This window comes from Ciconia boyciana, chromosome 5 (assembly GCF_034638445.1).
Source record: "Ciconia boyciana chromosome 5, ASM3463844v1, whole genome shotgun sequence".
Classification (NCBI taxonomy): Eukaryota; Metazoa; Chordata; class Aves; order Ciconiiformes; family Ciconiidae; genus Ciconia; species Ciconia boyciana.
Genome location: NC_132938.1, coordinates 17,405,024 through 17,421,191, shown reverse-complemented (window position 1 = coordinate 17,421,191; position 16,168 = coordinate 17,405,024). Strand labels below are relative to the sequence as shown.

The window sequence follows — 16,168 nt, the reverse complement described above, 5'->3', positions numbered from 1 at the left end:
TTGTACTAATCAATAGTGGATGTGAGTTCAGACCATTGGACGTTTATTAAAAGGGTGGTTTGCAGGCCAAATCTAGCAGCACCTGAAGTCTTTCTTCTTTCCATATTTTCTTCCATTTCCTATTCAACCTCAAACCCTCAACCAAAAGTGTTAAAAGATATCTTTTTGTAAGTGACAGGCATACATCAGGTATCCTTGTGATGACCAAAAGCTATCTGAACCATCTTTGAGAACACTGGCCGTTTCCAGTTCAGCTGTGAGAACAGGCAGGGGAGATACAGTCTCTCCTTATACCACCTTTGTTCTTCTGGAGGGGTGCGAGGGGATGGAGGCTGCCAGCGCCTACTCTCCAAAATTCCTGCGGAGTGTTAGGTGGTTCTCTTTTATCTTTTCAGTTTGCCCCAAGCCTAATGCTTATTAGTGTTTAATGAAGTCATTTGGACTGTGTCATCATCAACATGCAGATAATATTCACTATCTATTAAATAATTGTTTTAAATATTGCATTAAATAATCTAGGACTCAGTTTCTGAAGGCTGTGGACAGGCAGTGTGGGAAGTGGTTATGGGAAGGCTGTTCTTTACTAGATACAGCCTTCAGCCCTGTTCCCAACCAGCAGGTTAGTTAACCAGGATTTAGGTCCTCTTTACCAACATACAGGAGAAAAATCCCCAAATTCCCTGATGGCATGAAGTAGGACACAGATGTGAGATTCCTATGCAGGTACACAGGAACAAATAGAATTAAACATGAGTAAAAGGTTAGTTTGTGTAATTTATGTGATAACAGAGGAAAAAGGGTAATTTAAACTAGAATTGGAATTGTGACGTTGCAGCATTAGCAGCGGCATTCTGATGTACGGAATTACTGCACTGCTTTTCACCCGTTTTCAGAAAATGGGTTTCTGGCTGAACAGGGTTGAATACCTCTAAAAAATGTCCTAAATATTTAGAATGCTGCTAGTTGTCTGCAAACCCATAAAAAAAAGTATTAATAGCTAGTGTTTAGAATTATTAATTTCTTGTTTGGTAATGATCTCCACATGGAGGAGCTGTAGAGTTAGAAATGATCCAAGAAAAAACACTAAGTTTTGAAAGAACAATATAGTCAGAGACGTCATACCTTCTCTTGGTTAACTGAGCAAACCCCAAATCTATCATAAATGCTGAGGCATGTGTGTCCTTTCAGCTTTTGCTAACCGTAACAAGTTGCACTAGAACTTGGAAAGATGGGTCAAGAAACCTTTTTCTTTGTTAATGGCTTCTATTCACTATATACCCAAACATGCTGATCTCAGTAAAGTGAAAATGGCTAAGACATAAGATTTGTCCATTCCCTTTGTCCTTTCTCTGTGCCTTCAGAGACTTATGTCAGTTGTTAAAATGGTGAGAGCTACCAGCCCACACAGTAGCTGTGAAACGTAGAGCTTTATAGTCATTCTTCCGACTTGCTCACCTTTCAGGAGGACTTTTCAGAGCCCCTTCCAGATGTGAGCTCTTGAGCCTTACAGCCCAAGTGCATTTAAAGGATGCTTATACTATGTTTCAAGGATAACACAAAGATTATGGAAGATGAACTTTATGTCTCATCCTGTCAGTCCATAGGTCAGGCTGTGGTGGCTGACATGACTTGTGAAGGCATAGCTTGTGTTAGCCCAAGATCACTTTTTCCATGTAGCTGAAATAGTTTCTTCAAATGTAGTAATCTAAATCAGCAAAGGAGTTGTCACAACTGTGACTGTACCTTCTTGTTGTCTTTGCTGTGATAACTGTCGTGGTTTAGAAGCATGGAGCCAAGGCGGTATCAGTGTAACCTGACATTGGTATTTTTAGCGAAGGGGAAGTTCTGCACATGGACTGAACTCCCTCTTGGTTTCTTTCCAACTAGAATCCACTGAAATAAAAATTTCTGTTAGTTATTTGCAGGACTGAAGTCTCTGTGGTGTGTTGACCCCAGCCACTCACTCCCCCTCCCCATTGGGATGGAGGAGAGAATCGGAAGAGCAAAAGAGAGAAAAAAATGTGGGTCGAGATAAAGACAGCTTAATAAGTGAAGGGAAGAGGGGAAAAAAAACACCAAGTGATGCAAAGACATTCACTCTATATCTCTCACCAGCAGGCTGATGCCCAGCCACTCTCCAAGCAACAGCTATTCTAGAAAGACTACACCTAGTTTTATTGCTGTGCGCAACATCATATGGTATGGAATATCCCTTAGGTCCCTTTGGTCAGCTGGGTTCAGCTGTCCTGGCTGCGTCCTCTCCCAGTCTCTTGCCCATCCCCAGCCTACTTGCTGGAGAGGGGGCAGAGTGAGAAACAGAGAAGGCCTTGATGCTGCTTAGCGATAGCTAAAACATCAGTGTGTCATTAGCACTATCCTAGTCACAAATTTAAAACACAGCACCATATGGGCTGCTATAAAAAATTAATTCCATCCCAGCCAGACCCAGCAGTCTCCTACACTATAAAGTCCCTGGTTTTCCATTCCTGGTTCCTGGTTTCCTTCTCCTGGAACAGTATCTTGGTTCCTGTTTCCATTTTCTCCGCTATATTTAACATGTGTACTTGAAGTGAATGTTTATTCCATAGCAAGTGCTAGAAACATCTTGCTGTGCTTGGAATCAGTGCTAAAAACCACAAAATGACCAGGCACTGATAAACTCATAAGAGTTTACGCAATATACTGTCTTAGTCAGAGTAGATAAATCTCTATTCTTCTCTCTCCACACTCTTATATGCACCCCTTATTTCAACAAATATACAAATAAAACCATTAATATTAATTAATTATAAAGGAAGGGAGAAAACTATTCAATGCTTATTATATTATATTATTATATATACATCTGTGTATATATGCGCATGTATATTTATTGGTACAGCTTAATTTATTTACACAACAGCTTTAAGCTTTATGGAAAGGATCCTGAGAACAGACAAAGATCAGAACTATCACTGATACCAAAAAGAGACTTTTGAAAGTCCATCTATTCTGACCAGGACTGCATTAGAGAAAAACTAGAAAGGAAATCTAAGCTGCATTGATTTCTTAAAGTAAAAGGCAGAAAAGATAATTGCTGCATCTTCCCTGAAAAAAATACTGTTGATTATATCAGTTCAGAACAGATGTGGTTTACAGAAGCCCAGACACAAGCTCAAAAAAAGTGGTCAGCAGCTAGGAAAGAATGTCTTTCTAATATACCACATCTTGGCCCGTACATACTCTGTCTTCAATTCCATTCATGGTCATCCTGTATCACTCTGCAACCACAGCAAAGTGTGGAAGAATTTTACCGCTGATCTGGTCAATATTTGAAATGTTCCAAACCACACTATAACCCTCAGCTGATCTTGGTTCCCTTCAGCTATGCAGGATCAATTAGTATTTTTGCTGCCTGTAAAGGAACGAATTCAGTGGAAACTGTTGTGTATACATCAGAAAAAAAGTAAAACAATGCCTAAGTCATTTCACATTCCCACTAAGAAAAAAAATCTTACCTTTATGAGAAGGTGGATTAGAACTAGAAGAGGGCTGAATCTCATTTCTTACCCTCGTCTGCCTCTAGTAACTTCACCAGTATTGCCTTAATGCAAAGGCTTTTTTCAGCTATTCATCTGCGTAAGCATACGGGGAATTTTTTACTACAGTGCTTTAATGAGAGATAAGGCATTCGTGACAGCTGAAAGAATTTTTTGGTTGGAACGTTAAGCTTACTGCTTATGGTAAACAGTGCTGCTCATAAGACAGTCCCTTGTGTTCTAGAGATATGTGTCTGATGATTTCATGTAACGTGTCAAATTCTTCCTTCTCATAGATATGCATGACTTGCCATTACCCTGAGCAGACTCCAGTCTAACGGCAGGCAGTAATTTACAATGGCATCTTTTTATTATTTTACTTGTTGTATCTTTCTGTAAGAGAGCGATCCTTTGTCTGATTGTATTTCTGAAGCTGTTCTGGTCAGACAGACAGGCTCTTGCATTGCTCTAAGCTATAAAAATCTTAGCAGGCTAAATAGTTCAGGTGGCAATTAGTCAATAGCTGTTTCCCCTGGCTGCCAAAACAACTTGAGCATGCCCTGGAATCTATGCTAATAAATCAAGCAGCCAGCCTGCTCAAATAAAAGCACAGGACAATGAAATGATTGTGCTTGGAGAGTCTTTAGCTGTGATTGAGAAGTGATAACTTCCATTAGAACCAAAATTAAATGAAAAGATGTAAAATTCAGATTTTGAGGTTAAGTTCCTCCTAATATTGGAAAAATCAGTATGAAACACATTTCAGTATAGTATCCTTCTATTTTACATTATTTTTCTTCCCAGTTTTTTTTTCTTTGTAAAATATAGCCTTTGTATTCTGCGAAAGCTAAATTCTAAAGAAGAGGAAAAAACAGATTTTTTGTATCTATCTAATCCCATCTCTTCTTTGGCGACCCTGTAGCATTATCAGATGCTAATATGCAGGGACCAAAATCTTAGGATCTGCTTAGATTGGGATACGTTTTCCACTAACTCTTGTATGGTAGCAATCATTTTTATCATGGTAGCAGCATTTAACATCCTGTACAGAGAGGGTAATCATATTTACTTAGCAATGGCAATTATTTATACTTCTTTGCCTTTGAATTGTTTCAAAGTCAAGGCAAACTTTCTTTAAGGTTGGTTCAACATACTTTCACAATAAAATTAAGGGAGAAGAGGCATCTAAAATTTTCCTATCCTTGTTTGAATTTGGAAAGCCTCCTCCTGCCAAGGCGAAACACTCTGTCAACCCCATTTGGCATCAAAGTTTTCTGTCACCTGTATAGATGTGGTCCACAGAATTTTACTGTGTATTATCTAATGAAACGAGGGATTTCCTCATCATTTCAGAAACACGTTCCTAATGGTCATGCTCCATCACTGGCTTGGATCTCCTTGGTTAATTAAAACCACTTACATTTTTCTGAAAACACCACTGTCCTTGCCTACCAAGATAAAGCAATACTCTGCAGGTCTGAAAACAAACTCTCCCTTTTCTGACTGCATGTGAGAGTGTGTTGATAAGCAGCTAGGTAATAGATGAACAACTGCTGACTGCCAGGTATGAGCTGGGAGCCAAGAGGGTTAGAGCTCTGCTGAAGAGAAACTACACCTTGGCAGTAATGAATTTCAGGATTTTTTAATCAAAATGTTGCCAACACAATGCAGCAAGTAAACGAAGAATGACACTGCAAGTAAGAACTACTGATTCATAGATGAGGAAGGTAATCAGCAATACTAGGGCTACAAATGATGGATAAAATTATTTAGCTGTTGGATTCACTCACAGATAACCACTGTATGAACGAGCAGTGTTCACTTAATTTACTTGTCTGAGCATCTGCAAATGGGAACCTCAGCATGAACTGGAGTTTGCTGTAAAAGAACCTTACCATTTAGTCTTGTAAGATGCTCTTCTTTTTATTACCTTATAATTAATATACAGCAGTCATACAGTTTCTGTTGTTCTGTGATTAACTTAAAGTTAACACTTTTTTGAATTAGCTAGTTTTTGTTTCTTTCTTATTTGGGTTTCATGATAGCAGTTTTCACGTGGATGCTGTTCTGCCAAATTCACTTGTCAGTTTTGGCCAGCTTGTGAAATAATTGGACACTGTTAAAGACTCAATGAAGAGAGAATCCGGTGCCTTTTTTCATACTTAGTTAACTAATGTTAATTTAACTCCAGGTCAGAAGTAACTGAAAATTATTGTTAACTGATGAGTTTTCTTCAACCTTCTTTCAAATAGTTATGCCTCTGTGTAAAATAGTTAGTAAACAGATCTCAGAGCACTGAAACCATCACCACGTTTTAAATTAACTAGCTTCTTCCAGAGAAATGCCAGTAGGCTGTGGAATATTCTTCTGAAGTGTTGGGCACAGGTGGTGAGATACAGAAAAGCTGGCATTGGTGCCACTGCCCATGTGACAACTTTTTTGTTGCTATGTAAGAGGGCTTCAGCATGTAGGACTGTCGGCTTACTGTCTGTTGTAGACACTAGATTCACAGAATTAAAAAGGAAATAAAGTTATGAGTTCCTTGCCTGAAGCTTGTTTGCCTAGGGATGGAAGTGACGTGCCAGAGAACAACCCACCGCCACAGTAAAAAGGGTATTGCGCTTGGAGGTAGGGGTATGACTGCCACATTTGTTAACGTACTTAGTCTTTCAGCAGGTATTTTCAGCAAAATGGTGTACACCTACAGCCTGTACATGATTATATTTTGTTAGTAAGCAGTACATGAACGGGCTAGTCTGTGTTAATTATAGTAAGAACTGCATATTAATAATGTGTGTACCTATACACTGAAAATGTCTGATTTACATACATTGATGGTATTCATTTACTTGCAGGGAACACCTGGAATGCTAGTCACATTAAAAACAAACACCACCACCACCACCACCACCACCCCCCCCGCCCCTGAAAGTAACTGCAGCTTAACATCATCCATTTAGTCAGGCTGGTAATTTTTAAAGGAACTCTAGAGGTAGACTGCTTAATGTCATTCTTTCTTCAGGTCTTGCAGCAAATAGATATTCACTTCTAGTGTATATGTAAAAGTAGCAAGTGAGATATATAATACTCATGCCTGATCCCGTTCTCTTAACAAAGTTTGCAAACTTACTCTGGAGAACCACTGCGAGGTACGTTGTGCCAGGTGACACAGTTTTCAAGGAAGCCTGTGTGCAAACTGTTTAAGCTAAAAGGAAAATTGTGACAGAGGGACTGATTCTACACATGTCTCTGGAGTCCCATTAAACTCAAGTCCTCCTTTTGTATCCTTGGAACATTACCTGATGCAGTGAGTCACTCCCCATCATCAGGATTGCTTGAATGCTGCCGAGCGATACTCACAGCCATTAGTTTGAAATGTAAGCAGCTGTTCACTTCACTGATGCTGGATCTATTTTAATTCACTCTGCCTGAGCATTTGCACGGAGACCAACATCCTGATGCCTACACGTGTGACTGACAAATAGCTGATACTCTTATATGGAGCCATTCTTATGACCACCTAAATTTGTAGGTCGTCAAGGGAAGTAATTTTTCATTTACTACTTGTAAATGAAATTAACTTTTTACTGTTTGTATATAAAATTAACTTTCTATTCTGTGGGGAAAAAAGTTGTAAATGAACAGGAGCCTCACAATGTCACGTAGATGACACCACAAGCAAATTGCTGTTTGCAAATAATGCACCAATGTATAATTTCCTATATAAAAATACATATATTTGTGGATAATATAAAAGCAGCAATACGGACTAACTTAGAAAATACTGCACTTCTTCCACGTCAATGAATCATAGTTAGGAATAAAGACAAAGCCTCTTCCTCTCTTTGCTTGAACAGCAGAAAGACACCAGCTAGATTTAATTATAACAGTTCTAATGAAAATTTTAAAATGCTGATTAACTGTCCCAAGTTTCAGTCAAAAGGCAGCAGGAACACATCTGGATTAAGATTTTCTATCCAAAACTCACACTGGGATTTGGGTATCCATGTTTGTAATTCTCAACAATTACTTTTATTTGCTAGTGTTGCCAAATGTTTTCTGTGCCTTTCTACTTTAATAACTAAACAGCTCCCCATAAATCTGATCTTGCAAAATTAGCTGTTCAGGTTTGCTATATGTTGTATGGATCAAATTGTCTTTCGATTACTAGTCTGAACTGTTTGTTCTGCGGCAAAACTGTGCCTGCAGTTTGCAAGCAGTGTTTCAGCTCAGCAAAGGGCAAGACTAAGGTATATTTTAAAATGTGCATAACAGAAAGAAAAAAAAATACTTTATTGGAAATATTTCTTGGTGCTAATTAAGCACCTAAGAAATGGAGGTCCTACTTTAATTTTGTGTACTTTCTTTTCAAGGTGAAAGTTGAAGAAAACAAATGTTCTGATCACCTGGAGATAGTGATGAGGCAGCTCCCAGCAGGATCATTGGGGTACGGTATGAATATGCTCTATATGCCCAGGTAGGTAAAAGGCATCCATAAAACATCAGTTCATGTCTAATTACAACAAAACAAAACAAAAAGATATTCTGGGGGCATAGCAATAAAACTGCAGGGTATCCAGGCCAGCCTCCATAGACTGAGACTGTGTTTTGGTTTACCAAGATTTTGAAATCGTCTAGGCAGGTTAGGCAAGAGGTCCAGCTGGGTCAAGATGGATCATTTCAAAGATGTAATCACCCATATCAACTTGACTGCAGAATTTGCCACAGAAGTTTCTACATGCTAAAGATGGGAAGAGCTAACACGTGTCCAGTCTGCCGGGACCTCAGGCAGGGAATATCAAAGCAGCAGAATGGAAAATCTCTTGCACAGCCTTTTCTTTCCCTGTCTCTCCCATTATTTATCAAGTTGGAAGGCTGTGCTGATATGTCCCATCGACAATGGAGCAGCTGAACTGAGACTGACATTGAAACCTAATTTGCTAGGCAAAGCTGTCAAAATAGGCAATTTTGGAAGTGATGAATGGTGGAGGGTTTAAATATTTTTCAATACATTGTGATTAGTTTCACCAGTAAATGGTGTTTTGTAAACCCCAACAAAAAAATCGTTGCAACGTCATCTACAGGAATAAGTATTATATTCCCTTTCTAGGTAAAGAACATCTGGCACCTCCTAGTGAGTATCTCTGAGAAAGTCTGTGGCAGAGCTGGGACAGGAACGTGTAGTTCCTTACTGTAAACCTTGTGCTTGGTCCCGTTGCCTGTGGTTCCTTACATACTTCTTTGTAACCTTCCTCTCTTCCCTATTTGTAGAAGTTTTTCAGCCACAGTGGTGGGGTGTGTTGGCGGTTTGGTGGCAGGTTTTTTTTTGGTGATATGCCTGAACCAACCCCCTAAATCTGTTACACAAAAATCAATTTATACTATGCTTACACAAGGCAATGAGGCATGATAAAGACATACCTGAGAATTAGTGCCAGAACCTGAGGTAGTGTAGCCACTTTGGCTTGATGCTGTCCCCAAAGTAATTAGCCCTGATGAGAGGCTCATTAGCTAGGGCACATAGCCGCACTAATGCAGCTGCACAGTTTGGAGGATCCACGCTAAATAGAATCATAGATTCATTTAGGTTGGAAAAGACCTTTAAGTTCATCGAGTCCAACTGTAAACCTGATACTAATACTTAATACCATAAACCTAAATACTCCAGATGATACTGTGGATACTATGTGGTGTTAGTTTAGGATTCCTGAGCAAAATAGTCCCTCCCTTACTTATCTCTTACCTTCTCCTCATTCTCTGATTCCCCATCCAACCTGAGACACTGTTAAACATTTTCTGATCCATGAGTCATCCCTCCCCCTAGTCATTAGCCCTTGCCAGTGCTAACCACAAATCTTTCACATTTAGTGGACTGCTGTGAATAGTTTCATACTAACTTATGCCAATCAAAGGTGCACAAGAGAGATTTAATGGCTGAACTTGATCAGAAAGCATCAAAGGTAGTGAACATACATAGATAGATTAGGATCGTCCCAGCACACAGATCAGGTCCTTAGTATTTCAGGTAAATGAATCCCATTGCCCACATTTCTATCCTGCACTCATTGCAGAATTACACTTTTTCTTCCCTTTTTGGCTTCTGATTTTTTTTACAGAAAGTTAACAGTCTCCTCATCACCAAACCAGTCCAGACAATGCCTTGCCTATAGCTTTGTCCCTTTGTCTCATTCCATTTATATCTAATGGGAAAGAGTCAAAGAGGAAGACCTGCCTATATCTTACACCAATTTCTACTTTTATCTCTTCTTGCGTCCTACCTTTTATTCTTGTAAGTATTTCCCAAGCACATATTACAAAAGTCCCACTTACTTTTCTCCAGTAAAACCACCTGAAACAACCGAGCTACAAAGGCACTAGCTGCTTTACCCATTCTTTAAGGGACGCCTATTCCCAACTCTGAATGCAATTTCATATTTGTCTAATGCTTGTTCTTTCACTGTCATCATCTTTTTCAGATTAATATGCATTAGACATGGTCCCATAATGAAATCTCATGACGTAGCCCACTTCTTTACATACACAAAAGCTGGCAGAGAGGTAGGAGCATAGATCAGTGCTGTGCAATTGATCCCCACTGTTAGACCCCATACAGTCACTAATTCTGAGGGAGCTTGTATTTCTTTCTGAACTTTGTGCTTATGACCATCTCGCCATAATGAATGCTGTCCTTAATGCAGAATAATTACTTATTTTGATTTTTAAATGTTCTCCAATACGTTTTTGGGACAGGAGGTAACGAAATTCTCGAAAGGTAACTTTGAAATCCTTTGTGGAATGTTTTTGATTTCACAAAGAATCAATCACCGAACACTACCCAAATTTTGCTAAGCACAATGCTAGTGCAACTTGTTCAGGGCGTTGCAGGATACATCCCTCAATGGCTGGGAAAAGCTCTTTTGGAGAAGCTCATGACCTAATAAAGTTCTTATCATTGTTCATGAAGAGGGAAGGACTTGGCTAAAGTAACGTCTAATTTGCACAAACACACCTTGTCACCCCACCATAGCTGGTTTTTTTTTTTGGTTTTGGTTTGGTTTTTTTTTGTGCTAAGGATGAGAGCTGGCACTTTTCCAAGGAGGTGTGTCAGAGGTAAACGAACATGGCACTGAAGTACCCTATTGTGTTGTAATAGTCTTGCTGGAGACCTGAAGGTGTGTCTCTGCCTTTATAAATACCACGCTGCCTTTACAGCTAACTCTGATTCTTTTGAAAGAGAGGAGTTGCATCAGGAGTTGCGTTTGGGTATCTCTAAGCCCTGTGCAAGGTATGTCTTTTAGTTATCTTACTTTTGCACTGTTCCACTTGCAACAGACAGTTGCCGTCACATTGTTCATTTTAATGTTATTAGTTGCTGTATTTGCAACAGAACTGTAAATCGTACATGATGTTCTCTAAAGAGGGTTTTATGGAGTGAAAATCTTTGTGTATAGCATAAGGCATGAAGCAAGTCAAGTAAGAACTATGCAAAAGTAGGACCTGCTCACCTCTGCTGCTACCTATGTATTCTAAATTTATGTAAGTAAAGATATTTGCAGATAGTTGAATGTTGAAATAGGTTCCTTATTAGCTTGCCTACACATGAAATTCTGCTTTCTAACACGGAAACTTGGCTACAGAAATGGCTATGATGGAAACATCTGAAAAATACATTTAGGGATTTAATCTACTAAATGTCAGATTTAAACCCTCTACTATTATGGTATGCTCTGGTCCTGAAAGCTGCTTCATAAAGAGAAACACCTACAGAAATAAATGCGCTCTGTGCAGATGGAGGGATCAGCTTGACAATAATTTGCTAACTAGCTACATTTCAAAACTGAAGTTGCATATTTGTCCCTCGAATTTTGTAGCTTTAGACACAGCCCAGTACACTGCAGGTGTCTTCAAAAGCAAAAAGATAGTTCTGTTTATTTAGCAGTCAAGGCAGCAAAGAATGCAGCAATAGTTACTTCTTGGTGTCTGGAAAGACTACTATAATTTTTTTTTTCAACAGAAAACTGAAATACTGGCATAACCAGTGAATTAAGATGATTTTCAGGATGCCTAAGAAATAATTTTGCTCAACTTGAACCAAATGGTTTCCTTTCTGTCTGGCATATTTTTGAAGAATAGCCAGAGGTTGGAGTCAAAATCGCTTATGTGCCATTTACAAAAATGGGAGATCGTGGGAACAACAACCTCTTCATATGTTATAACTTAACATATCCATCTGAGATTGACAAATCCCAGGTTCAAATTCCTTCTCTGACTGCAGAAAAGATTTTAATTAAGGTACCTCAGTCACTGGGCAGTAGCACGTCCTGGGAGTGACTCTCTTCTGTTCCACATTGCATAGATAATTAAGTAATTGGATCAGAAGGACTTACTCCATAGCCATCTACAGTTCTCAAGGATAATATATAATGGTTCTAGAAACCAGGTATTATTTACACAAAGAACAGAGGATTTTGCCAGTAACATCATTTTAATAGGTATCAAAGAGCAGTGCGATACCATGTCTGAAATACTGCAACTGTCAAGTGGAGTCCAGCATTAAGTGAAAATATTTTTATATTTTTGTTTGTTTGTTTTGAAGGCAGATAACAAGCAAAACAGAGATCATGAGGATCAAAAACTTTGGACTTCTTTGTGTGTTGATCCTGGTCTCACAGATGCTACTAGCCACCTGTGAAAGACAGAAGGAAAGAAAAAAGGGAAGACAAGGCATAGAAGACAGTGGGAAAAATCAAACTGAATCTAACCAAGAAAATGAAAAAGGGCGGAAGTCAAAAGGAGGAAAAGCATCTCCTAAAGGCAAGTTTAAAACCAAAGAAAATGCTGAGTGCACCTGGGCAGTGACTGACATGAATGCTGCTACTGTGCACGTAGAGTGCAAGCATGGTGACAGCGAGTTCTGGTGTGAATTCTCTGGCGACCCTTCCACCTGTCCACAGTACGCAGCAAACCAGAAATCCTACTGGAAACAAGTCTCCCGATCCCTAAAGAAGCAGAAGCAGATCTGTCAAGACGCCAAAAGTGTCCTAAAATCTAAAGTATGTAGGAAAGGCCCACGAAGCGCGCATCTCAAGTTGACCCGCTCAAGCCTACTAACATCAGTGGGTCCTGCGAAAGGGAACACAATTCATCATGCAAAAGAAGTTGTTCAGACTCCAGCAGCTGCCTCTGTGACTGAAAAAAAGCTAGAACACAGTCCTCAAGACTGTGTTGAAGACATAGATTATATTGATCAGAAAAAGGTGGCTGAGGAATACTGTCCAGAAAGCTTTCTTTCTTTCTGCAACTTTTTTATCACAATGGTGCAAGACAAAAAATGCTGAGGAAGTGTTTCTAAAATGCTGTAACCTGAAAGTCCAGTCTCATCTAAGTTACTGCAAACTATTCCAGATTTTATTCTTATGTTATATAGTGTATATAAGTAAAAAAAGCATATATTTTTCTGATTTTGTATATACACAACAGACTACACTTGCCGTAGTTGAAGATGTTATAGATTTTATTTGCATGTAGATTGCTACACAGGTGTTAACAATGGATGTTACATACTCTACACAGAAGTATATAAGTAGTCTCCTTGCCCCTCTTTGCGCTGTGCTAGCCAAAGCGATGAATTCAGTGCTATGCACTTCTTGGTTATGTACAATACTTTTGATCTAAAAATTATTAAGAAAAATAAACTTCAAAGTATATTCAAAATATTCTCTCTCTCTGTGTTTAACTAGATTTCTCTGCAAGTGCTAAGCTTTTGTCAAAGATTGATCTTTCACAGGATCTAGGCAAAGTGTTGCTTATAAAGCAGTTTCAAAAATACTTCTGCAGCTTTGCAGACTTCAGCTTTCTCAGCCAGTCCAAGAAACATTTTGATAGGGAACTACATTATCATTAGTTTTTAATCACCGTGATAATGAAGGGCAACAAGATTTTCAGATTTTTCCATAACTTTGCAAAGTTTCAGCTTTCCAATCTCATCAAAGGATGTCATAAAACTTTGCAAACTTCCGTTCTCTCTTTTCTCCTATAGTATGAAGCATGTTATACTCATTTTCTGGCAGGTAAACAGAGATGCAGAGATAAAATGACTTATACAAGTTCGTACATAGGCACAGGACTGGACCCCTTCCTCAAGCAGCTAAAACACTTATGCTCAACACTGCCTGTACATTCTTTTGAAGTTCCATTTTCTGTTATCTTTATGTATGGACCACACTAATAAATACTTTTCTATGCATTAGACTTCATCTGTATTTAAAAAAAAAAGAAAACCAAACTCTACAAGAATAGACATTTTAGAAAATGTAAAGTTAAATAATGACAACTAAGCTTTGCTAATATTTGAAACTCTAGCTGGAAGAAATGTAATATACAAGTTACACTTTTCTGGTGGCACGCAGCTGGGAAGGATGGTCTCCTACCACAGCGGTCCACTTGGAGAAACTTGAACTTTCATGAAATACAATTTTCCTGAGCATTTCTAGCAAATTAAAATAGTATTTATTTTTCTTGAGAAAATATAGGCAATTCCCTTCTACAATTATCTCACCGCTAGAATATTTGAGAAAATATTTGTAAGGTGTTATGAGTAACTCACCTCCTTGTCCTGACTTTGGCTGGGATAGAGTTCATTTTCTTTATAGTGGCTGATGTGGGGCTGTGTTTTGGATTTGTGCTGAAAACAGTGTTGATAATACAGGGATGTTTTAGTTGTTGCTGCACTAGTCAAGGACTTTTCAGCTTCCCATGCCCTTCCAGGTGCACAAGAAGCTGGGAGGGGACACAGCCAGGACAGCTGACCCCAACTGCCCAAAGGGCTATTCCATACCATATGGCGTCACGCTCAGTATATAAAGCTGGGGAAGAAGAAAGGAAGGGGGGGGCGGACGTTCAGAGTGATGGCGTTTGTCTTCCCAAGTAACCGTTACACGTGATGGAGCCCTGCTTTCCTGGAGATGGCTGAACACCTGCCTGCCCATGGGAAGGAGTGAATTAATTCCTTGTTTTGCTTTGCTTGCATACGCAGTTTTTGCTTTACTTATTAAACTGTCTTTATCTCAACCCAGGAGTTTTCTCACTTTTACTCTTCTGATTCTCTGCCCCATCCCACCAGGGGGGAGTGAGTGAGCGGCTGGGTGGGGCTTAGTTGCCGGCTGGGACTAAACCACGACACCTCTGCAACTTCCCGCTTTTCCTTCATTGTCACATATACTCACTATTTAACTCGCTATTTAAATGAGCGTGTCTGGGGAGGACATTTTAATGCTACTCTGTCTTGTTGCTACAGCAGAAAGGCCCTTGCCATTATTTAATATCAGTTAGTATTTTCTTTGCAATGAAGAATTAACTTAGCAAAAATACTTAAATTTAGATGGAAGTCCTCAATAAGAGGGAAAAGTGCTACTAAACACACAGCTTTTCTTTTTTTTTTTGCTTGTTAGTAGGAATCAAGCCTTCTTACACAGGGTTGAAATGATTTTGGCAGAGTCGGGAAGAAGGCATGGTATCAGCTCAAGCAGTAGCCACAGTATTTTAAAGAGGACAGTATTCTGGAGGCTCTCATAAGTACTTCATATGATATTCATTTACATTTTTTTGTTACTTACAATATTGCGATCTCTATGTGACTAATATCTGGAATGTGGGATGACGCTATTAGTCAGGAAAACTGTGTTTGGGAAGGATTTAGCTGTATTTTACCAACTCTGAATGGCAAAAAATGAAGCAGGTTTTCTTACTGAAGTTCCAGCCTCTGCACACCCTGTGGAAACACTGAGTATTACCAGGCTGTGCAGGATAATTTCTGTTAGACTGATGCCCACAGAAAAGCAAAATTCCAGTAAAAAGGGTCATCAATGCTAACTCCTGTGGAGGCTGGGAGACACAACCATTCTGGTGCCAAGCAGGGTGGAAAACCAGCTACCAGCTCCTTATTATTAAGGTAGGTAGATAGATACATAAATATTGAAAGTGCAGGTGAGTTGCATCTGCTAGATACTTTGCATGTTGGCCTACACCACTTTGCATTAGGAGATCATTGAGATGAAGTCAAAAGATGCAAAGGAAGGATTAGGAGCACACATTCGGCTCAAGCAATCATACACTGTAGCAATTAATTATGAATATCTAATCCAGTACACAGACACCTGTATAACAGTCCCAGATCACAACCAGAGCACTGGGCAGGCCTGGCTTAAGAGGCTCAATTGCACCAGATGTTTTGGAAGATGTCCAATCCTAACTACCCTTAGCTGCTGTTACCCTCACGGGTGCTATGGTAAGTACTTTGGTGCCTGAAGCGTGATCCGCCCCTGATCGCTCTCAGTTGCCAGGAGGCATTGCTCTCCCTGTGGCTGCCAGCCAGCCAGGCACACAGAGTTTGCAATGACATATCCCAGAGCAAACTCCAGCTCGGGATTCCAGAGTTGTGAGTTACATCTCCGTGTGCAGGACTTTCAGCACCTGGACCCACGTGTGGGAGCTGCACGCTCCTCTCCAGGGATGCATTACATTTCTGCTGCTTCATCTTGTTTTCTTTCAGGACTGACTTTTATCTTCATGCGTGGCTCTTTGCTGGAGGAAAACGTGCTTGATCTCAACAGTTCCTGGGTGCTTTTCACCTGTGATGCATGTAGTTGTGC

The 16,168-nt window shown here is 39.6% G+C and overlaps 1 protein-coding gene across 1 annotated transcript; it reads left to right on the top strand.

Annotated features, from left to right (window-relative positions):
• The first annotated feature begins 6,761 nt into the window (after positions 1-6,761).
• On the top strand, positions 6,762-12,856 carry FGFBP1 (fibroblast growth factor binding protein 1). The gene is made up of 3 exons (XM_072863176.1): positions 6,762-6,772; positions 10,651-10,803; positions 12,115-12,856. Exons 1-3 carry the CDS (start codon positions 6,762-6,764, stop codon positions 12,854-12,856), a joined length of 906 nt encoding a protein of 301 aa, XP_072719277.1.
• Positions 12,857-16,168: the final 3,312 nt, after the last annotated feature.

Excerpts from the sequence above, each read along its gene's own strand:
- FGFBP1 (XM_072863176.1), top strand. Across the intron at positions 10,804-12,114 it reads ATCTCTAAGCCCTGTGCAAG|GCAGATAACAAGCAAAACAG; the intron begins GTATGTCTTTTA and ends TTTGTTTTGAAG.